This window comes from Podarcis pityusensis (assembly GCF_964106645.2).
Source record: "Podarcis pityusensis genome assembly, chromosome: 5".
Taxonomy (NCBI): domain Eukaryota; kingdom Metazoa; phylum Chordata; class Lepidosauria; order Squamata; family Lacertidae; genus Podarcis; species Podarcis pityusensis.
The window spans coordinates 63619546-63645273 of NC_138032.1; the positions used below are offsets into that span (position 1 = coordinate 63619546).

The 25728-nt window shown below is 41.6% G+C and overlaps 2 protein-coding genes across 3 annotated transcripts in view; one reads left to right on the forward strand and one right to left on the reverse strand.

Moving 5' to 3' along the window:
* Window positions 1-2978: 2978 nt before the first annotated feature.
* Window positions 2979-9407, reverse strand: RBP4 (retinol binding protein 4). The gene is made up of 6 exons (XM_081007378.1): window positions 9273-9407; window positions 8862-9000; window positions 6927-7063; window positions 6690-6796; window positions 4220-4432; window positions 2979-3147 (listed from the first exon to the last, which is right to left on the reverse strand). The coding sequence occupies exons 2-6, from the start codon at window positions 8991-8993 to the stop codon at window positions 3119-3121; spliced, it is 618 nt and encodes a 205-aa protein (XP_080863504.1). The 5' UTR covers window positions 8994-9000; window positions 9273-9407; the 3' UTR covers window positions 2979-3118.
* Window positions 9408-16745: 7338 nt separating this feature from the next.
* The window catches only part of PDE6C (phosphodiesterase 6C), a 40627-nt gene continuing 31644 nt past the window's right edge, over window positions 16746-25728 (forward strand). For both annotated transcript variants that reach the window (XM_081006770.1, XM_081006771.1), the window contains exon 1: window positions 16746-17387. In XM_081006770.1, the coding sequence (XP_080862896.1) occupies window positions 16908-17387 (480 nt within the window). In that variant the 5' untranslated portion in view covers window positions 16746-16907. The remainder of the gene's footprint in view (window positions 17388-25728) is intronic.

Below are 25728 nucleotides of genomic sequence, written 5' to 3' on the forward strand. Positions count from 1 at the left end.
TATTCTGGTCTTGGGAAATCTTGGTGCTGCAGAAAATGACCTTATAACTCTCCCATAGCAATGGATACAGGTGCTGATGGCATTAAAACAGAAGTTAAAATGTTGACTGCAGAGCATAACTGAACTCTGCAGTTTACTATCTTCCAGAAAGTGATTGTATTTTGTGGGATCTTTGGCATGGGGCAGGGACGACAACACTTCCTTGTGTGAGAGCCAAAGGATCGGCGTTAACAAATAACAAGTTTTAAAAAGTGTAAGTGGCAGGGACACAACCAAATGTTCGCATGTGACTGCTAGGTTTATAAATGTACAAGTAGCTGCCAGCCACAGGGAGACTCAGCCATTCAAACAATACTGTGTGTTTTGAACGTGTGTCTATGGGTTTTCTTCTTGTACTGGATTCGTGCCTAGCTGGTGTAAAAAGGTTGCTAGGGTATGAGAAATGCACAGGATGGTGCATGTAGGTGCTTAGCACATGGTCACCTCTGGCATCACCTGTTCAGTCAAGAAAGTGAGGCATAAGTGCAGGTGGGACTTAGCACAGGCAGCTCACCTTCCATCCACTGAACAGATGAAAGCACATGATTGTCAGGGGCTGGTCTGGATTGGAAGATTGGGGAATGCAATCACAGGGAGATCAGCTCCTAACAGAAGAGGAGGAGAAATATTTGCTGTCCCCGTCCCCCCCAATTCCAGCGTTTCCAGAAGCAGAGAGAGAGGCAGACACAGAAGCTGCTCGGTTGAGAGAGGAGCTACCCTGCTATGAGATAGTAGCTGAGCAACCAGAAGGGAGGGAGCAGCTGGAACCCCTCCCTCCCCCCAAACTCGGAGGTCCAAGCGTGTCATAGAACAAAGGAGATACAAGGGGTGTGTGTGTGTGTTAGGCACTTCTCACTGGTGTGCTTCTTGCTGTGGAAGTGGGGAGGAATCAGAGTAGGCAACTGATATCCTTGCGGAGGGTTGCCTGTTGTGCTTGTAACATAATGCTGTAATTAAAGGACTATAAATCTACCAAATGCTCATTAATTCTTATCGGTGAGCTACCAGAAGGGGGAGGGGAACTCTCGTACTTGACAATGATGCAGCAACCTTGTTGGAGCTTGCCTAGAGCGAAATCAGTGCCTAGATGGGAGATCACCTCAGAACCCCTTCACCCTACGCTTCATGAAAGAAAAGCCAGACACAAATGTGTTGGAGAATAACTAAACAAACATCTGTTGGGCAAGTAGAATGAAAGGAGTTCCTTAAAACTAGCGGTGGGTATGGAATCTCCTTCTGCGTTCCTGGTTTCCAGGATCAGGAGGCAATGCACTTGTTTGGGATGTACGTAAGCCCCACTGAGCCCTGTTACTTGGCTGCTGCTGAGTAGTTTTGCACAGAATCAAAATGTATGTCACCGAAAACAAAACCCCACCCAGAATAAAAAACGAGTTTGCTTCCTTGGAGGCTTTAGATAGGATTTTGAGCATTACAGCATGCTCTTTGAAAAAACAAACAACTTGATCATTAGTCCAATAAGAAATACAGTAAAAGAAAAAATTATTTTTCATTGTAATGTGAGTTTATCCTCCCCAACCCTTCTCTAGCTCAGTTGGTTGGAGCGTGGTGCTGATAATGCCAAGGTCAGAGGTTCGATCCCTGTAGAGGACAAGTGCCTATTCCTGCATTGTAGGGGGTTGGACTAGTTGTTCCTCAGAGTCCCTTCCAACTCTACAATTCTCTGACCTCATGAGGCAGGAGGGACAGTTGAGGGCTGAAGATGGCAAACTGTGCCAAAAGTTATTTTACACAGCTTCTGGCAAACCTATGGAGTTTCAATCAAGCTACGGTTAAAAAAGCTAGTCTGTGGTTTCATTCATTGGCTGTGCAGGCTGGGGTTGATGGGATATGTCATCCAGAACATCAGAAGGGCACCAGGTTGGGGAGGTCAGGGCTAGAGTGTTGGACTAGAACAAAGGGGACAAAGTTCAAATCCCCCACTCAGCTATGAAACTCACTGGGTGATATTGAGTGGTCATTCTTTCAGCTTAACGTTCCTCACAGGGCTGTTGTGAGGATAAAATTCGGGAGGGATTCATCTTGTATGCTGCCTTGAACTCTTCGGAGGAAAAGAGGGATGTCAATGCAATTACTGAAATAGTAAAGTATTAAATTTTAGATGGCGCCAACCTCAGCATGGAATCTGTAGTGAGGATGTCAGTTTGTGTGACATAAACCTCTTTCAGAGTAGAGGTGTTTCTCAGCTTAGCTACACCTTACTTTGGGGCAAATTCAGACTGCTTAAACTGGTGTGGTCCTACTGAAAGCACGACTGCGATAATCTGTGATGAACCCAACACAGTTTATTTGAAAGTTCCACCATATTTAATGAGGCCTTTGCATCCTGGCCCTTTGGTTGCCATGGTCACCAACCTGGTCATGGAAGAAATGGACTCATAGCTCCTGACCTGGTGCTATCACAAGGGCTCTAAGCCAACTGGCAGTTGCAGCAATCATGGATGTCACAACTTGCAACCTTGGTCAGTGCTACTTTGGTGCTGTGTCAGCACAGAACATTGTCCTTCAGCCATTGGCATGGGAGTGTTACATGAACTCCCCAGGTATGCTGTCTCTGGAATGGTGATGGATCGGAATGTATCAACACAACAGCGTTTGTGGATCAGGTGCAAAATGTCAAGCCATTGTTTCTGGGAATAAAAGTTTTAAATAACGAATAAAGTATTCCTGTTCAGAAAGTAAACAAAATAGATACTTTGTATTTTTAAAAAAATTGAAATACTGTACTAGGATTGCCAACTGGGGGGAGGGGGGAAGCCTGTGGTGACCAAAAATCATCATCATCATCAAAATGATATGAAATTAGTTACTACAATATGGATTTATAATTGTAAGCACTTGCATAAAAGAATGTTTAGCTGGTGCAACATGCTAATTACAGATGTTATATTCATGAACATGTGTTTGCAACACAAATAAAATGTAATTCACTAATCTCATGTTTATTAAATTCCACATACTGGCAGGGTAAATGGTACGGTTCAGATAAATATACTCAAAATCGAAAAGAATCTGCTTGAAGGACTTTCCTACAAAACAATTAGTTTTTCAAACTGTGCAACTACTGAGCGTTTTCCTCAGAGCAGTATCCTAAAACGGAAAAGAAAAAGAAAAGCTGTTAAAATGTCTAAGCTGACATAACAAAATAGAGGCAAGGTGTTAACATAATAATATGCAACTAGAGCTAATTTGTGAAATTAGACTGGCATGTGTATCAGTTCAAATCTTGCCACAATAAAGTATGTTACCTATGACCCTTATTCCTTGGTCTCAAATCAGAATTAGCAAGTCTCAGTTCGACAGTATTCTACAGCCAATGGAAGTTTAAACCTTGTCCTCCCCCCTGTCAGCCCATGTCATGCCATGGCATGGATTGGGGAAAATGAGCTCCCCAATGTGTCAAGATTGGACCCCCTGATGTGTCAAGATTGGCTCATGGGTCAGAGAATACAAGTTCTGGATCAGGTGCAGGGAACCTTTTGCCCACCAAATGATGCTAAACTAAAACTCCCATCAGCCACAGCAAGCATAGCCAAAGGTCAGGGGTGATGGGAACTGTTGCTGATGAAAGGTTGGAATGTAAATGTAATAATGAATAAATAGACTGTTTTCTAGTGTACAGGCTTTTGTACAAACTGGAAATTGATGTGGCAGGCCATAGTACTTCCAAAATAGCATCCTGGAGGGATTGCCTAGAATAAATCCATGTCATGTGTGTGTGTGTGTGTGTGTGTGTGTGTGAGAGAGAGAGAGAGAGAGAGAGAGAGAGATCCTTATCACCTGGCAGAGGCACCAACTTCTCCATTAAATTGTGGGGGCCCAATATGACCTCCTGGGATCACATGTGCAGCCCTCTGAACATTGAAGGAGTCTGGCCCCCTCAAAAACAAATCAGAGGACCCCAATGGAATAATCAACCAGCAAACAGGCGGGTTGGTTCAAGATGGGTACCCAATGCCTACGCCGACATTAAGGGTAGTGGCCATTTTGATCCCCCAAAGTTGTCATGTCTTCATTTCTGCTTCTCACACCCCTCCAGCTCCCTGGTGACCTCAGGCTTACTGTGCCTGGGCATGCAAACGGTTTCATAGCAGCACAGGAATTACCAACAGTACTTTTGCCCACCCGCCCTTTGGTAAAATTCTACTGAAATGTTTCTTACCGTTATGAACAATAACCCTGTATTGTCTGTCTAAGCAGAGCTCTGTCTGCTTTTGCCTGACGATTCTTTGTGCTTCTGGACGTAGTCCATTGGCGTCGCGGGAAAACACAAAGGAGTAGCTGTCAGCGCAAGTGCCATCCTCATTCAGCTGACGGCAAGAGTAGTGTAGAGCATAGGTGTCATAATCTGTGGCCACTACCCAATGATCGTCATCTGGAAGAAGCCATAAAAACAATTAAGAAAGCTCAGTACCATTGTGCCACCACTGTGCACTTCAAACATTTTGCATTAAACCAGGATTTGTTTTATATGGAATGCAGAATTCCATGTGTGGCAGAAAAGATGTCTGACTGCCGTTTAGACAATAAATAGGAACAATACACAAATAAATAAAAATATACTTTATGTTTTCAAAATAGCACTTAAACATCTAAAGTGCATGCCTAAATAAAAATATATGAATCAAGTCTAATACATGTAGTCACATCTGTTCCTTACATTTAAAGCACTCTTGTACTATGTTAAGAGTCATAGCTTCCTCTCAAGAATCCTGGGAACTGTAGTTTGTTAAGAGTGCTAAGCTTTGTTGGGAGCTCCTCAACAAAATACAGGTGCCATTCTTTGAGGGAAAGCCATGACTGTTGAAGTAGAACAAGAGTGTTTTAAATGTATAGTACATGTGTGACCATTTTCCAATTTGAAGATTAATCTTTTCAGGAAAAATCAAGAAGGAAGGTAGAAATGTAAAATGTGCATGCAAATATAAAGCACATATGTAAAGTATGTATCGCTGCTTGTCAGTGGAATAGACTCCCACGAGGGGTGGTGAACTCTCCTTCCATGGAGGTTCTTAAGCAGAGGTTGGATGGCCATCTGTCGTGTAGGATCTTGCTGAGATTCCTGCATTGCAGGGGGTTGGATCAGACCCTTGGGTTCAGCAAATTTGGGAAGAAGGACAGGATAGAATAATAAACAGATTGGAAAAGTAAAAGGGAAAAATGAATGGGGGTAAATCTGGGCTTGAAAACAAATGGATTTTACTTGATCTTCAAAGCTGTCAAAATGTCAGAAAAGATAGCTACGTTTTAGCAGATTCTTCTGTCAAGGTGCCTCCAGACTATAAGAATTTTGTGGAGAGGTTTCAAGTGCATGCTGGGAAAATTATGTTTGTGTAATTAAAACGGATCAAAGCGTTCTGTTGCCCTAGCACAACCAATACACTGAAAGTGGCTTTTTGCAGTTTGGAAAGTGACAGGAAAATGCATCAAAAAGTGTGGAATGATTTAATGAGAAGACCTATAAACCCCACACAAGCAAACAGGACGAATGCTCACTGCTGTATAAATCTCTCACAAATCAGAATAATTTATATCCAGTCAATAACCATTGTGCAAGCAAGTCATGGCGAATGCTTAATAAACAGGTCAACTGGAGAAGCCCTCACAGGATCATCTTGAAGAGCCAACTTTTGAAAACATTCAATAAAGGGAATGCTGAGAGTTGGTATTTCACATAAGGACATAGATAAGGACAATGGCCTTTTGGACTCTGAGTCCTCAGGAAGCTGCATGCTTTGATTTCGTGGCAGGGCAAAGGTAGAATACTTGTTGAAGGTTGAAGAAAAGAAGGGGGGAATCCTGTTGGCCCCCCGCGACTGGCTGAGACCAAATGGTGACGTAAGCTGGCTGCGCAGGCAAGAATCCCCCCCCCCCGATTGGCTCTCCCATGGCTGTGCCAGGCCACAATTGCCACTGCTGTCAAGAACAGGTCGATTTCACTCCTTCTCAACAGACCAGAAAAATCTGCAATATGTCTTCAGATGGCTCTACATCTGCATGTACTATCAGCAAATAATGTTTAGTTATATGTACTTTTTGTTACTGGTGCATGCTTAGGGTAGCAAGTTATGCACGCCCCAAAAAAGAGAGGATTTGCATAACTACAAAAAAGGACGCCAATTTTGCATATGGTAACTTGTTTGTACAGATGGAACTTTAGGCATAATTACTAGAATTTAAACAGGAATGCAATATATCTCACTGTAGTGGGGAAGAAACCAGGTAACTTGTGTGGCTGCTCACCCCGTGTTTCTAACTGTTGATGGGCAACTTCAAGGCTCCTGCTGGCACTTTTTATAGTTCCTTATCTTTAGGCTAGACTTGGGCTTAGTAGTCCTCCCATTGGAGACGCCTTCAAAGAGAGCAGCATCCTCTGGTAGCCCTTCAACACAGAGGACTGTCATCTGTAAAGTAGGAGACATGGCCACTCTATGCATCCACTGTCCCACAACATCAAACATTGTGTGTTCCTGTTCCTTTCCAATTTTTTTCCTTCAGCATCATATATACTGTAGATTGACACAATTCTGCAAATGGTAGCCTTACTAGTCAGCTTTGGACTTGTTACACCAATCAGCAGAAAACAAGCAACACAAATAATATACAGCATGCTAAAAAGAACTGATACTCACTTCCCTTCTGGAGATAGCTTGCCATCCCAAAATATTTCATTCTGAACTTGGCAGGATCCTCAGTCTCCGTGAAGATACCCGTCATGACAGGGCATATCTCCAACTGACTGAAAAGAGGGAGCGATGGATATAGAGTTAAGCCTTGGGAATCTGAGCTTAGGGGTGTGCTTGGGCTTACAAAACACGGAAAGGGATTTGGAGCCTATGGGGAAGCAGTGGAAAAAGAAACAGACTTACTTGAAGAGCACAACTCTGCCCTGGGCTTTAGCAGTCATATGCCCAGCCTCATCGACAAAGAACTGGGCTACAATATTGTCCTGAAGGAACAGTCCCTCGGGGTCTTTCTTGGCCACGGCATACCAGAAGCCAGCATACTGCAGTAGGAGCAGAAAAGGTCTTGTCAGAGGTGCCTAGAGGATGAGCTTAGGGGATGCAGTATAAGGAAAGGAGAGGCATCTCGAACGGGCTTCAGGACTGGCCATATCATTAGACAGAGGGAGGAAATTGCCTAAGCCACAGATATTCTGGCAGCACCATTAACCATTCCTCCCAAGCCCCCTAGACATTCTCCTCTGATGGAGATTGGAACTGGGTGCACCACATAGCCTCGCATGCACTCACAAAACTAGCTGGCTGCCATCAGCTTTAAAGGAAGCAAAACGCAACTGCCAGCCCACAGCTTCTGTACATAAAATGGTGGGCCACCATTTTGTTCACCTTAGGAAGCTAAAATGGCTTGTGCGGTTCTGACCAATTTTAGCCACAACTGCTGACTTCTCCCAGATGTAGGTTGCCGCCCAAAATTTTTGCCAAAATAAAATTAGCAGCAAAGGGGAGCAGCTTGAGACATTTCAGCTGAAACACCTGAAGAATTTCAGTAAGGCTAGCTAGAAAAATTGTCTGAATTCTCAGCAAATTTTTCTCAGCTTCAACTTGATGGAAGAAACATTCAAGGAATTCTGAGGAAAGCCAACAGTTTTGATAAAAAAACGTAAGGAAAATTCTACGGGAGTAGAAGTGATTTGTACCGTCATACGTAAAATAAATATCCAAAACCAATTCTTTTATTTACTATGATGCAATCTCTATGTAGAAATCCATAGGGTAACTTGACCCACACATTTAGAGCCCTCCAAGAGCTGAATTCTGACTTTCCCATAGGAAAAGCCTTTCTTCCTGTGGGTCATTTGGGCCCCATCCCTGAGATTCCCACCCCTATTTTATAATGTATTTTAAAGCATTACTACTACTACTACTACTACTACTACTATTACTACTACCATTGAAATTAGCTAAAATCAGGTTATTGGGTGCTAGAAATTAAAACATGCTACAGTCAAATCAGCAAAGAGACTTCTGCAAGAGATTCACAAAATTACCCTTTTTGAAATTCACTAAAAGTAAACAGGCAAACAGTATCTCTGGTTGTTATATGTACTTAGGCTTAGTTATATTTCAGACTAAAAATTAACACCAGCGACATCCAGCTTTATAGTGCAACTGTGGTTTTAAAATAAACACAAGTCAGGCAACCCATCAAGAAATGTGGGAAACAGGAATCAAAATAGTATTTCTGTTTTCTCTAATATATGAGATAATAAATGTAGTCGCCTAGCTTTATAGAATGAACTTTGCTGTTTTTAGAAAATCCACTACACTGATCTGCTCAATTATCCTTTTTCTTTTCTTTTTTTGGGCTGGGGAGAGGAATCCAATACTAAAGAATCTAAGGATAATCCCAAGTCTTTGCTTATACAAGAATCCTACTCTGGTGCATTTCATCCTGTCCTTGGCTATGTACACCCCATACATTAAAAGCATATGCCCCAAAGAATCCTGGGATCTATAGTTTGTTAAGGGTGCTATGAACTGTTGCTCTGTGAGGGGTAAAACACTGCCCTGGATTCTCAGGGGCAGGGCGAGGAATGTGTTAGAAATATGCTTTAAATGTATGTTGTCTGTATACGCAACTTGCTCCCTTGCTGAAGAGCTGGTGTTCCTTTCTCTGTAATCATTACAAAATAATTAAAATGATAATTCTAAGTGAAGCAACTCTGTTTTTATTATATTTAAGGGACTGGAACTCAAGTGCAGATAATTTACAAGCCAACACAGGCAGTATCTTACATGTCAAGTAGCATAAAAGAAGGAAAACAGACTGAAAAGACCTACTCGGTACTTGTCGAAGTTTTCCTGGACTTTGAAGCTGCTCACTCGACAGTCGCGCTGTGCTTGGCATCTGGTGTCCAACAGCGCCAGGGCCACAAGCACCAACCAGGCAAGGACTCCTCTCAGGTGAACCATCTTGCTCCTACGCACCAGCAACAAACAGAACATGCAATTCATGACAGAGAAGAAAGGAAAGCGCCCAACACACACACAGCCCCAACATTCCTCAGGAAATAGGGACATTCTATTCTACATCAGTAGAATGGATGGCAGATGCTTTGGGGGAAGCTGGAGACAGCTTCATAAATACCACCTCCAAGATCCTAAGAAGCCCGCACCCTTTTTTAAAAAGTCCTCTGTGTGCAGGGAAGGATGGGGCCTTCCTTTTTTCAGTAATAACAGAGCCATAATCACCAGACAGTGGGGTTGAAAAGCCACTGAAGAGGATATGTCGGTCTGTAAAGGAGCAGCGCAGATCCAAAGAGTCAAACCTACAATGTACAAGAGGCAAGGCTGGATGCATGTTTTATAGGTAGGGAGGAGGAGCGGGGAGCAGTTCTTTTGTAAACCCAGCAGGCAAAAGATCAATATTGTTAGGGGGAGGTGATGAGCCACACTAGAGCTTGATCGATTCCCGCTGCTGGTCAAGCTGTTTTCACAACACTCTTGCTTAACTCTGCAACGGGAGGCCGATGGAGCTGCAGTGATCTTTGATCCCGGTCACTGGCTGCGCAGGGGATGTTGCAAACGCATGATCCACCCTGGGTTTCAGACCAGACAATGCTTCTCTAGTTTGTAGAAACAGAACCTAGAAGAAGAAAAGGGGGGGGGGACCAAGAAGGCAGGAGGGACACAGCAAGATCAACTTGAGGCTCCTAGAGGAGGAGATGCCAACAAGACAAGAAATGCTAACAAGGAAGACTATATGAGGGGAAAGAAGTGTGTTCTTCTTTCCATTATACAATTCCATTATACAAATGCCCATATTGTTAAGAAAATTACTTGCCGCTATACCTCATGAAAACAGGGACATTTCATTCTAAAGCATTTAGAATGCCCCTATTTTCATATGTAATGTTGGAGAGCATCACCTTAAACAATGGTTTAGTACAACAGGGTTTTATGGGTTGTAATTCATTAGCTTCACCATTAGAGCCTACTAGCTTGCTAGTCCACATTGGTCTCCCCATTAGCCAAGAGTGATATTGACAATCTTTTGCAGAGTTTGTCTCTGAGTCTGGAACAAAGGAAGGCTCCTCCACTTAAGTGATTAGGTAGGTTCCTATTCAGGCAGAGAAGTTGCTACAAGGGGGTATCTGTATATTTTTGCAGGCTAGCAGGTGCTTCAACATTCAGGGGGCATGGCTAGGAGGTACATCAACATGTTGATGAGGTCCTTTGTGTGAACAGCTCTATAATCTTTGTCCGCAATGGTATGAATGTTTCCCCTCCTTCACTGAGGTTGAGATGAAGTGTGGAGTATTAATGTGTGACAACCCTGAAAATGTTTTTCAATGGAGTCTTTCACATTCAACCCCAGTACTGTGGTCAGAATTCCCATGAAGAAGAATGAGGTGGCAATGTGATAGGAGAGTCCTGATGTGGTAAAATGACGACGACATCTCATACAGGGTGAGGGCACCACAGAAGAAGAAGGTTTTATTTTCGAATTGATTTGTTAGATGTGTGAAGAAAGTAATGTTGTCAGGCTTTAATGTGTAGAACCATTAATATAGAGATCAACAAGTTGGCTTTGCTTTTGACTTCCAGACACATGAAGAACATAACAAAGTGTGGTACAAATATACCCAGTGATTATGGCCATGGGGTACAATGTTGCCGTTCTTTTCTGTGTGAATCACATTTCATAGAAACATAGAACTGTAAATTTGGAAGGGACCATGAGGGTCACCTAGTCCAACTCCCTGCAATGTAGGTATCAGAATCCTTAGAATTCATGCCCCCCCCCTTGTTGTTGAGCTTCTTTTATTGTTATATAAAATGTTTATTTTCCTCCTCTTTGAGCACATGGTGTTGCGTCGCAGGTCAATATTTGTTCTGTAGTTTCAACATCTCAAGAAGCATTAGAGGAATCCTGTTAAACATTTTCCAGCTATGTAATCTGGAGTAGGACAGGATGACAGAACCAATCAGGCCCAAACTAGATGAGTCCTCATATCTAACACATTCAGTGGTACCTCGGGTTACATACGCTTCAGGTTACAGACTCCGCTAACCCAGAAATAGTGCTTCAGGATGAGAACAGAAATCGTGCTCCGGCGGCGCAGCGGCAGCAGGAGGCCCCATTAGCTAATGTGGTGCTTCAGGTTAAGAACAGTTTCAGGTTAAGAATGGACCTCTGGAACGAATTAAGTACTTAACCTGAGGTACCATTATACTGGTAAAAAAAGCAACCGGGGTGATTTTATTTTATTATAAAAATATTTATATACCACCATATAATTAAAAAAATATCAAGATGGTTTGCAACAACCATATCTATACACAAAGAGAACCCTGCAAAAATTTACAAGCAGAGATCATCTGTTATTACAGGAAAATATTTTCCTAATGGCCTGCATAAGCCAAGTGGCAAAGAAAAGTGTTCAGTGGGTGTTTAAAGGTTAAAACCGAAGGCGTTTGCTGAATCTCTGTTTGGAGAGCAAATGGCCAAGAGGTAAAAAAGGCAAATGGCCAAAAGGTAAAAAAGGTGAAGCTGTTCCGTCCCCAATACTCCCCTTAACTCATATGCTGCCGAGATCTTGGTTAAAGTGAGGAAATAGACATGGAAGTGTCACATCGAGTTTGGCCTGTTTATCCTGTTTTCATAAGGACTCAGTTTCAAATAGTGTGATGGGATCCAAATACAAAAAAGAGGGGAGTGCAGCAAGTGTGGAATGGCGGATGGTGGAGTTTGAATGAGTTCAAACTCCATTTGGTTACAAAATGCACTGTGACCTTTGCCCAGTCTCCTCCTCCAGAGCAGCCACACAGAAGAGTCCAGAAGGTTTTGCTTGTTTTTTTAAAATAACGGCAGCGTGCCATCTTGACTGGACCTGGATGAACTGTTTTAACGATGATTGGTTGAAACAAGTTCGAAACGCCTTGGCTAGTGTTCACACTCCTGCTCACTGTGTTTCCAATGCTGGGTTTTTAATCCGTGTTCACATAACATTATCCAAAATGCATATGGATCCTGTACTTTGTATAAAATACTCCTGTCTGGTGCATTGTTTCTCAAACCAGCTTTGCACCGATTGGAGTCCTGACACTACTGGTTTTTGACTAGTGTGCTGTGGCACCCTGGGGTGCCTTGAATGATAGTCAGGGGTGCCGTGGACAACACTGGCCTCTGTTCCTCTTTCCTTCCCTACCTTCCTCTGATGCCCTCTTTTGTCTCTGCCTCCCAAAGGCTTGCACAGCAGTTTGTTGCAGCAGGCCTGGCTTCAAGCTGCTCAGGTGAATGGTGCCTCTGGGGCTGGCCAGGGGGTGCTTCCCAGGCCCCTGTGGGGCAGTGTGAGGAGGCACCTTTCTTTGGGGCAGCTCAGGACCAGCAGCTGCAGCTGTCCAAAGGACTCTTAAGGAGAGGGGAGAAGAGATGTGGATGAGGGAACACTCCCCAAAGGGTGAGGGGCTGCTGGCTCTGCAAGCAAAGGGTGACATAACTGGGTCCCTGAGCCCCACAGGGGTGCCACAGAAAGAATGTAGTTGGACAAGGGAGCCATGGACCCAAAAAGGTTGAAAACCTCTGCCTTCAGCTATTCCTAATTCTTCTCTAGCATAACCCCCATGTGTCCTAGAAAAACCAGGACATCCAATTTCCCCCTGCAAAAGCACTGCAGCCATTTTGGGCACTGCGATCTTACCCGATTCCTTGCCGAGATCTCGCCCTTTGGGGGGGGCAGCAATCTCATGTGAGTCACGTGACATATGTGGGAGCATGGCTGGGAAGACACACATCCTGGTTTGGGGAACTCAACATGTTGGAGGGTATGCTGTAGTCAAGGGGTGAACACCTTTGCACAGAGTAAAAACACCCTGCTCTGATAGTGCTCCTTGGAGTGTACACAAAGACAAACAAATCTGACACTAATTAAGCTGTGTAGATGTGAAACGAGGTTGGGATGGGCCGAGAGATAGCTGTGAAGTGTATGCAGAAAAGCACTGTGTGAAACATACCTTTTCTCCAGCATTTCAAGATTGGTTTTGTTTTCGTTTTTTGTCTTTTTCAATGGATGCTTCTCCTGTTGTGTGTGTAAACCATGGGTAGGAAAACTAAGGCCTGGGGGCTGAATCCGGCCCAATCGCCTTCTAAATCTGGCCCGTGGACGGTCCGGGAATCAGCGTGTTTTTACATGAGTAGAATGTGTCCTTTTATTTAAAATGCATCTCTGGATTATTTGTGGGGCATAGGAATTCGTTCATCCCCCCCCCAAATATAGTCCAGCCCCCCACAAGGTCTGAGGGACAGTGGACCGGCCCCCTGTGAAAAAGTTTGTTGACCCCTGAACTCAGCCACTATTTCTCAGCCTAAGCCACTTCACAGGTGTGATATGCGATTAAAAAAAGAGGCTGTAGATATATGCTGCCCTGAGCTCCTCTGAGGAATGACGGGATAAAATAATTGCTAGACTCCCTGCTTCAGTAGTTTAAGCCATGTACTGGGAAATCCTCCAGATATAAAAGGCTTTGTACATGTGCTGTAGCCTCAGCTGGGCCAAAAAGGAGGGCACAAGCTGACTGACCCACCCTCCTTTGGTTACAGGGTTACCTCAGGTTTAACCCAACCATTTGTTCAAGAGCCAAGAACGATGTTTTTCATGTTATCATATATCGGCTGAGAGAAAGGATGCTTCCTCCCTTCCTTGGGTTATCTCTTTTGAAATGAATGTTAACAGCTATGAATTTCTGATTTCTTTGTCATAACTTGCAGGATGTTAAGAATGTTCTGTGTGTGACAGAGAGAGATCATGGCCCATTAAAGAGAAGTGCATTGGAATTGAAACAGCCTACCTGTATGAAGGATTGGAGCCCATGACTTTTCTGTTTCTACTTTTATGATTTGGTGGTAGGCTAGAACGAGGGATGGAAAAGAAATTTGATTCAATTCCCATTTAAGACAAACTCACCTAGAAGACCTATAATATAAAAATGTAATAAATAATAAATACAGTAATAATAATAATTCACATTTTTCAAACCAAACTGAAAGACAGCCAAAACACAACTGAAAGCGAAACACAGATTTTTCATATGGAATTTCTTTGAAGGATTAAAAAAATTGCTGCAGAAATGTGGAGAACTAAATTTAACATTGGTAAAATGAGAAACTGAAACAAACAAACAAAAAAGAAGAAGATAGACCGCTTCATCCCTTTTTGGTACAGTCCACAAACTCTCAATTTCTTTTGAAAATCTCGAAGGATGAGCCACATCTTGAGGAATGAACTCCTGTTGCCATGACTACACTCAGATGTAAACACTAGGCTGAACAAGTGGAACCTTATAAATACCTTTGGCATTTACATGCTACTTGAATCTATTTTGAATAGCCACATGTCTGTCAGTTATCCTTCTTAGGAGTTTCCATGTACTGTAGGAGCTCAAAGATGGCGTATGGCTAAGAAGCATTCCATAAATAGTTGTGTTTGCTGTTGTAACTGCAAGCGTCAACAATATGTCATGCATGTTAAAATAAGAAGACATGTGTATATCAAGATTTTTTTGAAATCGCAACACAATAAAGAAAAATACTCTTAGTTCACCACAATCATAAACTCCAAAAGCATTTATATGGAAAACAGAATCCAGCATTTAAAACTTGCTTCTTCTTTTGTGCTGACCTGAAAACAAAAACCTGTATACTCAAAGTGAGATTAAATTGTACACTTAAAAACATGTGTTACTGAAATATTTGATCACCACTCATGCTTATTTTTATTTATATAACAAGTTTGAGCAATGTAACTGTTGGGTAGATTTGTAGCTTGTTGATCGATCAAATACAGAGTGCTCACTAATGGCTCCTCTTCACCTTGTAAAAAAATGACAAGTGGGATGCCGCAGGGTTCTGTCCTGGGCCCGTTGATGTTCAACATCTTTATAAATGACTTGGATTAAGGCATTGGGGGGATGCTCATCAAATTTGCAGATAACACCAAACTGGGAGGGGTAGCCAATGTTCCAGAAGACAGAATTGGGATTCAAGATGACCTTAACAGAACTGGGCCAAAACCAGACCTTTTTTTTTTTAAGGTACTGGTACTGTGTACCCTTGATGCCAGAGGAAGCCACCAGGGCTTAGGAATTTGCCTCTCCCACCAGCTTAAGTTTGATAAGTAAATAAAGTTTATCTAATAAGCTTTTATTAATGTGAGAAAGAATCAAATGTACAAAGACCATTGCTTTCCTCTGTGGAAAATAATTTGGGGGGATTTTTAAAAAATATATCATAAACTGCCAGACTAAAAAAAATGTACTGAAATAAATTTAGATTTCTATATTACTTTCATGGGGTGGGATTCACCTGACAAACCCTCTCAACTGATGCTCTGTGCAAGGTGTCTGCTTGCACAACAGGGCTCCCCAATCTTCTCTCCCCCTCCTGAAATTGGCTGGGGGGTGGGTAGGGGAAGCCCCAGAACAGCACATGGGGTGAGGGGAAAGGGGGATTGTTCTGTCTGGCAAGTTGATGTGCTTGTGCAGTTTGAATGTTCAACATAGTGCAGCAATGAATTCCACCCACTATACATAATTATGTGATAAAATTATCATCAGGGTTAGCACACAAAAGTTATTTTTATGATTATGACTATATTGTATGTGAAGCAGTTTATTAAGAGTTCATTTTATGATTTCTTTATTCAGTTCTTGCCCAATTATACAATGCATTTTAATAAAAAGAAGACTCTTTTTAAAGCATCATAAATATTTACTAATAATACTTAGGCAAGGATTAAGGTCGGAAATTATCTCATGATTGTTTGAACCAATGGGAAGTTTTTTCCTTAAAAGATGTTGGCCGTTAAAAAAAAGAAGAGAATTAGAGTTTGTTATTTCTTTTACAGAATTATCTATTAAAATCTATATTGTGATTCAAAACTCTTTTGGCTCACTTCTTCCTATACTAAAACAAACTGTACATCCCACTCCTTTGCATGTCTTGTCTGAAGGGAAATTTATTAAGTTCAATGGCTTGTATTCCTAAGTTACACTCAGAGTACGGCCACTGAAATCAATGGGTCTAAATTAGTCATGGCCATTAATTTTAGGATTGCAGCCTTTACCTAGCTGTCTTGGACATTCAGGTTCACTGAGTTAAATCATCCCACCTTTGTGTAAATACTTTAATGTTTGTTCCATTCTATACATTTGTACTACTGAAGTTATTGTTTCCAGAACTACCCAGTTTCCTAGCAAGAGAAAGCTTTCCCATACAATGAGTGGCTTCCTGGTGTGTTTCGTGTATCCAAGGTACAAGTATCATTTATACTGAAGAGTGTCTGTGCATGTGCACAGGAGTGCACGTGTGGGCATGTGAAGCACTTATTTGCATACCTGTGGGGAGGGAAAGAGGCTTAAGTATTTCCCACATTGTACACCAAAGGAAATTTCTAATCCATTAAAGAAATAAAGAGCATAAAATGCAAGCGAGAATATATGGGCACCCACTTACATGCCCTTTTTTTTTTACACCATTGCACAATCTAGGAACAGTTGGTTTAGTTTATCACTCTAAAATGTCTCCCTTTGGATTTATGAGCTAAGAGTGCTCAAGGGTTTAGTGTCCTGACATCTCTTTAATTAGCAGTCTCCTGGATCCTTCACTAAGAAGACACTAAGCCAGCGGACTGCTGTCAAATCTTAAGGATTTCAGAAGGTTGGAAAGCCACAGAGCAAGGCTACAGGTCTATAGCCTATGCCTATATTCTATACAGAATGTGCAATCTACCATTTTCCCCTTAGAAGCAAAGTTAGACTTTTGGCTGTGATTGCTGCTGCTTTGATGGTGATGGAGGTGTGAAGCGGCGAAAAAGCTACCGAGCAAAAATGGGTGAGATAAGTAAAGATGATGTTGAGAAATATCTGGAGAACAACCCACAGTTTGCCAAGGAGTATTACGACAAAAAACTGCGTGCGGAAGTAGTGGGAAGCGTCTTCAAAGTCAACCCTGGGGATGTAAAGGATGGAATCTCCTTCAAGGAAATGACAAAGCTGGAGGAATGTCAGGTGCTTTTTGAGCTGATGATGGAAATCCAGGAAGAAGCCAGCTCTGTGGAAAAGATAGTGCACAAAATCCTGCAAAGGTTGGCACAGTTGCTGGCAGCTGACCGGTGTAGTATGTTTATTCAACGTTCCCGCAATGGTATTCCAGAAGTGGCTAGCAGGCTCATGGATGTCACTCCTACTTCCAAATTTGAGAGCAATCTGGTGCCTCCTGAGAAAGAAGTCGTTTTTCCTCTGGACATTGGGATAGTTGGGTGGGTTGCTCATACCAAGAAGGTATTTAACATACCAGATGTAAAAAAGGTAAGTGAGAAAGCTTTTCTGGGTTTGGTGTAGGGTAACCTCTCCCCGCTCCCCTTTAAGTGAAAGGCTAGTCAACATTGTGCCCTCCAGACACTGTTAGACTACAACTCCTATCTTCCCTGACACTCTGGCTGAGGTTGTGGTCCAAAACATATGGATGATACCACATTGGCCACCCCAGTTTATAGTTTACGGGGCAAATGGAATGAAGGAATTACAGGACCGTTCCTTCAAGAGCCAAACCCATATCTAGACATATTGTTGGAAATGCGGAGGGGGGAAGCTTTCAGTCAATTAACAAATTTCCCGATCCTGTATTTACCCTGTGTGTTAAGAAAGTACGGTAAATGCAAACTTGGGAGTTGAACATCCAAACAGTGGCATTCACATAGATAGCGAGGGAGAGATTCAGAGCAGCTTTCAGCCACATGTGTGAAAAGTATAGAGAGTTTTCGGTCTCTCAGGAATAACCACCTTAAAATACCTTAAAAGGGAGAAACGCAGGGCTGTCTGCCTGATCCTCTGCAGAGTTAGACTTAGGTGTGCCTAAGTCTGTTTTGGATTGGTTTGTTTAGTGGGTCACAAGTTGTGTAAGCTTACAGCAGCCACCTCCACTCAACTGCTTTAATCTGGAGCAGTCCCAAAGACTTCAGTAGAGACTGAAATAAATGGGATGCAGACCTGCCAGAGGCGGGGCTAGCACGAGGCTCTGCATCCAGTTTCAGGTATTGGGCGCCACTGAGAGCAGTACTGTTGCATGCCCCTCAAGTGTCCCAATTTTCCAGGGACAGTCCTGGAATTACAGAAGACATCCCACCAAAGAATAGGATGTCCCTATTTTCATTGGAAAAATGTTGGTGGGTATGCAGTTGGAAACAGGCTGATTGCAACTCCAAGGAACCATTCACTGCTGTGCCCTTATGCAGCTTCCATTTGTTTCAATGGACCTTGCACAAGAGAACTGTCTTGATGCCTTGTAACCTGGATTAAATAATATATCTGGACATACCAGATAGGCCTGTGTTCGATTATAGAATCAGATTGCTTTGGCTACAGGCTCATTATGACCTGTTTTGAAACTACTTTCCACCGCCCAAAATATACCCAGATTTGAGGTGTGAAATTTGAAATCATGCCATATAGCACCTGTCTCGGTATTTTGGTTCTGATTACTGGGACCATTTTCTATGGCAAGCAATATTGTACTTACTGCCTGTTGCCAACAACAGAGGCCTGGGTGGATAATCTTTTTAAATTCATAAAGCAGATTACAGGAGAAAAGATCGACAGGACCAGAGAATATGTGCATCTCATTAGACTAAGCACTGTTATTCTAATATTAATGAGTGACTGTTGCCGCTTGAAATATGGTATGCTCTACATTTTGGTACCAATGATATTTGGATATAATTAAGAAACAAACCAACCTAGGGGCATGGTCCAGTTAGATATCTCCTATTGAAATTAATGGAGCTAAACAGTTTTTTTAATATTTTTATCTTTGACTATATTGTGCTCAAGTTTCTTTATAAAGCAGGAGAGGGATTAGGTGTGTTTTCTGTGTCATTTACATTTGCTAACGCAACATTCAGTTTTTCCTTTTTCTTTAGAATATTCTTACAGTGACTGGAAGTTCATAAAAGAGCAAAAAATAAAGTTTTGCTTGTCACTGACATTTTAAAATAAAATGGTAGCTGTATCATTTTATGATGTATCATTTATGATACAATATAATTAAAACATGAAAATAGAGATTTTCATGTATTAATTATCCGTATTCATTCACAGTGGTTCTCAAACATGTAAAGCCAAATATTAACCCCACTATCCATTACTTGAGGTTTTCTATTTGACTTCCATGTCTGGGAACTCTGCATGTAGTCTTGCATTCACTAGTACTTTATCCTTACAATTTTGCTAGCTGTTTTTTTCTCACTGCTATTTTTCTAGAAAAAGAGGTCCCGGAACTCACCACGAACACGTCCCTCCTTCTCTTAGAATAGCAATGGCGCCCACCTGAGAGGTGCCGGAACTGAGTTCTGGCTGAAAAAAGCCCTGAGATTCAGGGGACTGGTTAAATGAAAGAGTCAAAGGGCAGCCTTGACGGGACGTGGGGCCAAATACTCAAATGGAAACCGATATGGTGAACCTGCTCTGGAGTGGGGCGGGGAGATTCTTCTCAAACACCTCACTCAGAAATCCCATTGATGTCCCTGGGAAGTTACCTAAGGGAGGTCTTCAAATATGGGGCTTTAATCAGTAACATATCCATTGCTGTGGTTAATTATATTAGGAGTCCTCAGTGCTTCTACTTGAAATCCTTTAAACATTATTAAAACCCTATAGCATTACAGTCTTTGGAAATCTTTGAGGTTCCAGGTAGGGGATTATGAACTGCAACCAATTCCAAACAGATAAAATGGATGCAAATTCTAAAATGGCTATCTTTAAAAGTTTCCTGACTAGCTGTCAGGGGTGCAAACTTGAATAAAATATTGTGGGGGCCCAGGTAAGCCGTGCCCTGAATAATTGATCACATGATACAGTGCACACACAACATTTGAATGGGAATACCCATCAACTGTGGGGGAGCCCAGCCCCTTCAAATATTTTATTGTGGGGGCCAAGGCCTCCACAGCCCCTAGGAGTTGGCTCCTATGCTAGCTGCCAAGTCACAAGGAACTGAATCATACTTCTGAGCAGATATGTTGAAGATTGTACTGCAAATGGTCTTGATTACATGCAGCAACATACGTCTGGGTTTTCCTGGACATAACTGGCTGCAAAATGGCGTCTGGGCGGATTTTTGCTGAATTGGCAAAATGTTGGGGAAAACCCATATTTGGGAATATGGCAACCCTAATTAATGTCATTGATGAAATCCTTGGAGAGAACAGTATTGTCACTGCAGTAAATTCTATATGTCAACCAATCAGTTTCAGTACTTTTGCCCAACTTATTTCTTTCTTCTTTCAAATGAGAAGCTTGCAACTAGTGGTCTCTGAGCCAGGAGCAATTCCCTGAGGGGCCACTTTTGTTTGCTACTCATCAGCTCCCACAGAGGTGAGAGGTTGCCAGGGCAACTGACCTTGTCAGAAGGCCAGCTGAAAGGTCTGGATTTGTTGCCCACAACCTATTCCTCTTCTCATTTATCTAACAAAACTTAAGAGCAAACCAGAGGTGTGAACTGGTATCAGGATAAGAGTAAAAATTCATTTATGAGGCATTCCTAGGCCTATGTTTCTAAATATTGGTTGCCACACTTGCAATCATTTTCTTCTCTGTCAGAGTTAACAAGAGACTATGCTATTTTTTTTTCTAGAATGATTTCTCCTGTGGAAAAGGAGAAAAAAATGCAGTGGGAAAATATTCCTGAAACGTTCTGTCCTTTTCAAGATAGGCATTTTAGAACTTACAACTATTTTATCAGTTTGAATTCGGTTGTCGTTTAAGTAAGCCCCTATTTTTACAAAGAGACTTGTGGCTCCTTTAAGACTAGCCTTCCCTAATTTGGTGTATGCCATGCTTTGGACTACATTTCCCATCATCCCCAACCAGGAGTGGGCTGGGAGTTGTAGTCCAAAGCATAATGAGAGCAAGGGGTTGAGGAAGACTGATAAAGACTAACATAGATATTGAGGCCTAAACTTTTGTGAGGGAAAGATAATCTCGTCAGAGGCATGAAGATTATCATATATGGCAGATACCACAGCATTCTTTTGTTGCTTTTGTAGCAGCAGACTAGCATGGCTACCACTCTGTAATTTCCCCGTTTTAAGAAATTACTTTAAGGAATTTTAAGTTAATATTTGGGGCAAAAGTTTTAGGGTGTTTGTGCATGGAAGATAGCCTAATGGAACCTTCTGGAATATGCGCTGCTCAGAAAAAAATAAATAAGCAAGGAAACAAACAATGCATTGCCATTTCTCGCTATACACACAGAGAAAGACACACAGAGTGCATGCATTCCTATTGCAACTGTTACATGAAATGTGAAACAGCAAAGATACATAATTTATTATAGCATAAACATTTTAAAGGCCACAGTTCGTTTCAGTATGGTTGCCTTCCTCCATGCCATTTTTCTGGCCTTGAAAACAAGCAAATGAAAAGCACAGCTATTTAAATAATTTCACATGCCTCACTTCTGTATTTCTGCAGGGCAGCTATAGAATACTAATAAACATTTCAAACGTTAAAACTAATATATTAAGGAACCCGATTCAAGCATCTTTAAAGAGCTGAACAAATAAGAAACATAGCTGCAGCAAGATAAAATCCATTCTGAAAACATTTTAAAGAACCCGAGAAAATGCAAAGGTAGATAAAGACACAAAAGCAGGCAAACCTCCCTGAGGTAAATGTGAAGGGACAGCAGCATGATTGAAAAGGTCCTCTGCCCAATGGCCACCCATGTTACCTTAGAAGGCAGGGCACTGGAAGAAGCTGACTATGTCAGGATTGAGCCACAGGAATTTCAAGTGAGACACAGCATTACTTAGATACAGGGCCTTTTTTCAGCCAGAACTTCTGTCACTTCTCAGGTGGGTGCCTTGGCATTATAATAGAACAAGAGAGGTATTCATGGTGAGTTCCAGTACCTCTTTTTCTAGAAAAATAGCACTGCTTAGATGGTTTTTAAAGAAATGTATAAAAAGGAAATATCTACTTGAAATGACACCTTTAGGGTTAAATAATTATTCATCCATTTAGTTGTTTTTTTAAAAAAGAAACATATTCATCCTGTTGTGCTTAGAGCGGCTTACAGTGTCATTAAAATGCAAGGAGACCCATAAAATAGAAAAACGGTTACGTAAAACATTGTTTAGCTGTGTTTTATGGTATTTACAGGTGTGGAGAGCTCTTGTTCAGTGTCATAGCCAATCAGTTAGCCATACCCTTTCCCCGGATATTTCATTCCATTCCCACTCTCCCGTTTTCAAAATAGTCTGTGGCCACTGAGCATGCCTAGTCTTCATTGGGCTGCTTTGGGGGATCCGCCCTGCCCCCCGCTTTTAGGTGGTTATATAATTATTTTCCTATTTCTGAAAACCTTGGGATTCTCCAGAGCCTCCTGGTTCCTCTATATTGTGCATGGATAGTGCTGTTTTGACTTCCTGGGGATAAACAATCAAGAGAATGAATTTGTTTTTAAGACTTGCTGTTACCAGTTTTATCCTTTCACTTCATGTAAATCCAGTACTGTAATATACTTTTGATATGAGTCTCAAACCATTCTGGCTTTGTTTAATAAGCACAGAATTTCTAACCTTTTCTACTTTCTACCTGAAACTAATGACTATGAGGCAGCGTTTCCTGGCACCGAAAACTGCACATCCCGTGTTTGCACCCACCAAGCAGCTTTTAAGAGGCATGGGCTGCTTCCAGACAGGTGGCTCCTTGGGCTAATAAATCATTGCCCTTACTTTGTAAGCTGCAAGTGATTATATTATAGGGGATATTGCACTTTCCCCTGCATCTTCACCCTGCTATGTTCCATCCACACAAGTTAGCTTGAATAGCTAACTCTGGATAGGTTAGGCAAAGGTCCTATTTACCTGAGTGACCACTTGGAACATTCTGAGTGATCCTTAAAACACACACACAATTCTTTCATTAGCTCTAAGTGGTTATTCATTTAAGAGTGGTCTCCCATTACTACTCATATGTTTCTTCTTCAAACAGTTTAATGTTTCTGGTGGATCATAAAGGTTGATTGGAAATGTTTAATGTGGGGCACTGCTGAAATGCTGGTGACTGGAAAGGTTTTTTTAGTGAGTTTTATGGGGCTGAATGCCTGGGCCTCCTTCTAATTCTTGGAATAGCCACACTGGTTTCCTGGTGAGGTGATAGCCTGGGCAATGGGCCATTAAGGAAACAAAGGAAGGGGTTCTGTGTGATACGGCAAACAGGTGGGATACGGCAAACTAGAAAGATAGAGAGTTGAAAGTTTGGATTGAGGTGAGCTAGAAGCTGTAACATAAACTGTGGGTTGGGAAGCAGGCAGAGAGAGCCACGATTGATTTCTGTTTGAATACAAGGCTGCAGTTACAGGGGGAAGCGAGACCCTCTTAGGGTGTTAATGCTGTGACATCCTCTATTGTAGACACAGGTTGTATATAAGTGCAGTGCTTTTTTTCTGGGGGCGATGCAGGGGTATGCATGCCCCTAAACATTTTGTGAATCTTTGTACTTTTGTCCATTTGCTGTATTTATTTTCCCCAATTTGAACTATAAAATGGTGATTTTCTTGAGTCAAAATGAGAGTACCCCTAAACATTTTTTAAAGAAAAAAAGCACTGTATATGTGTAAATAAACCATATATCATTAAGACACCACAGTCTCTGTTGTAGCTCATTCTGAAGGAAATCTCGCACTGCTTGGAGACTGCTATGCAACAATAGCTTTCATTTAAGCAGTATTTTGCTAATATTTTAATATTAGTAAATAATATTTAAATAAAATATTCAAATATATATATGAAGAAAAGCATTTTAGCACTAATTAAAAGATGGATTTAAAATAAAAAAATAGCAGGGCTATAGAATTGTGACCACTGCAAAGATTAAGGTGAATAGGTTTACTTGCCCGATATGTCAAGACCACTTTCTACCTTAAACTAATGACTAATGACCTCTTCAAAAAGACAGAAGGGTAGCACTAAAGGCATGTATATCTGTGAAGATTGTGCTAATCTACTCAAAAACATTGGACTTCCTCTGGTAAGAAAAAAATATGGAAGAAACGCTGGGGAAACATAGGTTTACAAAGAGCTGATAGCAGAGTGTGGACCTCCAGGAAAATGCAAGTGAACAAGGTGTGGAGATTCTATACCAAACATCTAGAATGGAAGCTTGATAGACCCATGTCAAGATGAAGGCAGGAACTCTAACGGAAAACAAAATATCAATAGAATTTGCCAAGTGGGTTGAAATATCCATTTTTAAAAACTGGAGATACGGTACTCCTTTCTTGGTGTTCATTTATCCTGAGATTATCTCCCTAAAACTTGGACAGTTACCAGTAAACGTGAGGAAGCACCTTGCCCTGACTAATGGTTCAGAGGGTTAAAGGAGAGGGGAAGATCTAGACCTTCATCAGTTAGCTTAGAAACAGCATCTGTTCCCTTCCCCCAACAGGGATTAGTAAGAGAGAGAGAGCGCTGTTGATCACAGGAGCTAATAGTGTTTAATCCTGGATTTAATAGTATCAGGCAAGAAGAAAGCAACCATGCCCACTGACCTAACAAATGGTTAGTCAAATGGGACAAATGAGTTGTTCAATTAGTTGTATTTCATTTCTACTGGAATAGTCCTTGGCTGCAGTTAATGTTAACCTAGTACCTTCACACCAGGACTATTGAAAGAATATAGGTTGTTTAGTACCATTTAAATACAGTGGTACCTCAGGTTAAGTACTTAATTCGTTCCGGAGGTCTGTTCTTAACCTGAAGCACCACTTTAGCTAATGTGGCCTCCCGCTGCTGCTGGAGCACGATTTCTGTTCTCCTTCTGAAGCAAAGTTCATAACCCGAGGTAATATTTCTGGGTTAGCAGAGTCTGTAACCTGAAGCGTATGTAACCTGAAGCGTATGTAACCCAAGGTACCACTGTACAAGTATCTTCTAGCTGGTGATAGCATGCAAATATACAGACATTATATTAATCTGCAAGCAGCTACTCAAGTAATGGGACCTCAGTGGAAGATTGTGGTATGCTTTCTCAAAATATGTACAGTTTTTGTAATATCTAGTTAGAAATAAAGAAAAGAAGAAAGGAAAAGAAGCATGAATTTGTCCATGAATGTGGATACCTTCAATGCCTAGTAGGGATGGAAGGATCTGTCAATTTCAGTTCCCTCTGTTTTTCATTTTTCCAATCTTAAATTCAGGTCTCCACATTTCTGCAGCAGTCCTCTTGAAAATTCATCAACATTTTAGTGCAAATTTCTCCTCATAAACACTTTTCCTTTTTCAGTTTTGACTAATATACACATTTTTGCAAGCAATTCCTCCTAATATAATGCATTTTTGAGTCTTATTTTCACTAATGTATTCATTTTTATGCACACTTTCCCCTAATATATGTGTATATTCTTTGGTTGGAGAACTGCACAGCAAATTCTGGATAAGTGTGAATTTTGAAAGATGCCTGTGCCTTGGTTCTCATATTGTTTCAGAAAGTGCAAAATTGACAGATTCGCCTTTAACTGCAAACTGAATCAAATTCCTCCCCCATCCCTAATGCCTAGTTGTTGTTGTTGTTTTTTTAAATCTGCCCCAATATATCCTGTCTTCCTTTCAGGTTTCAGCCCCAATAGGAAAGTCATGAGAAGTTATTA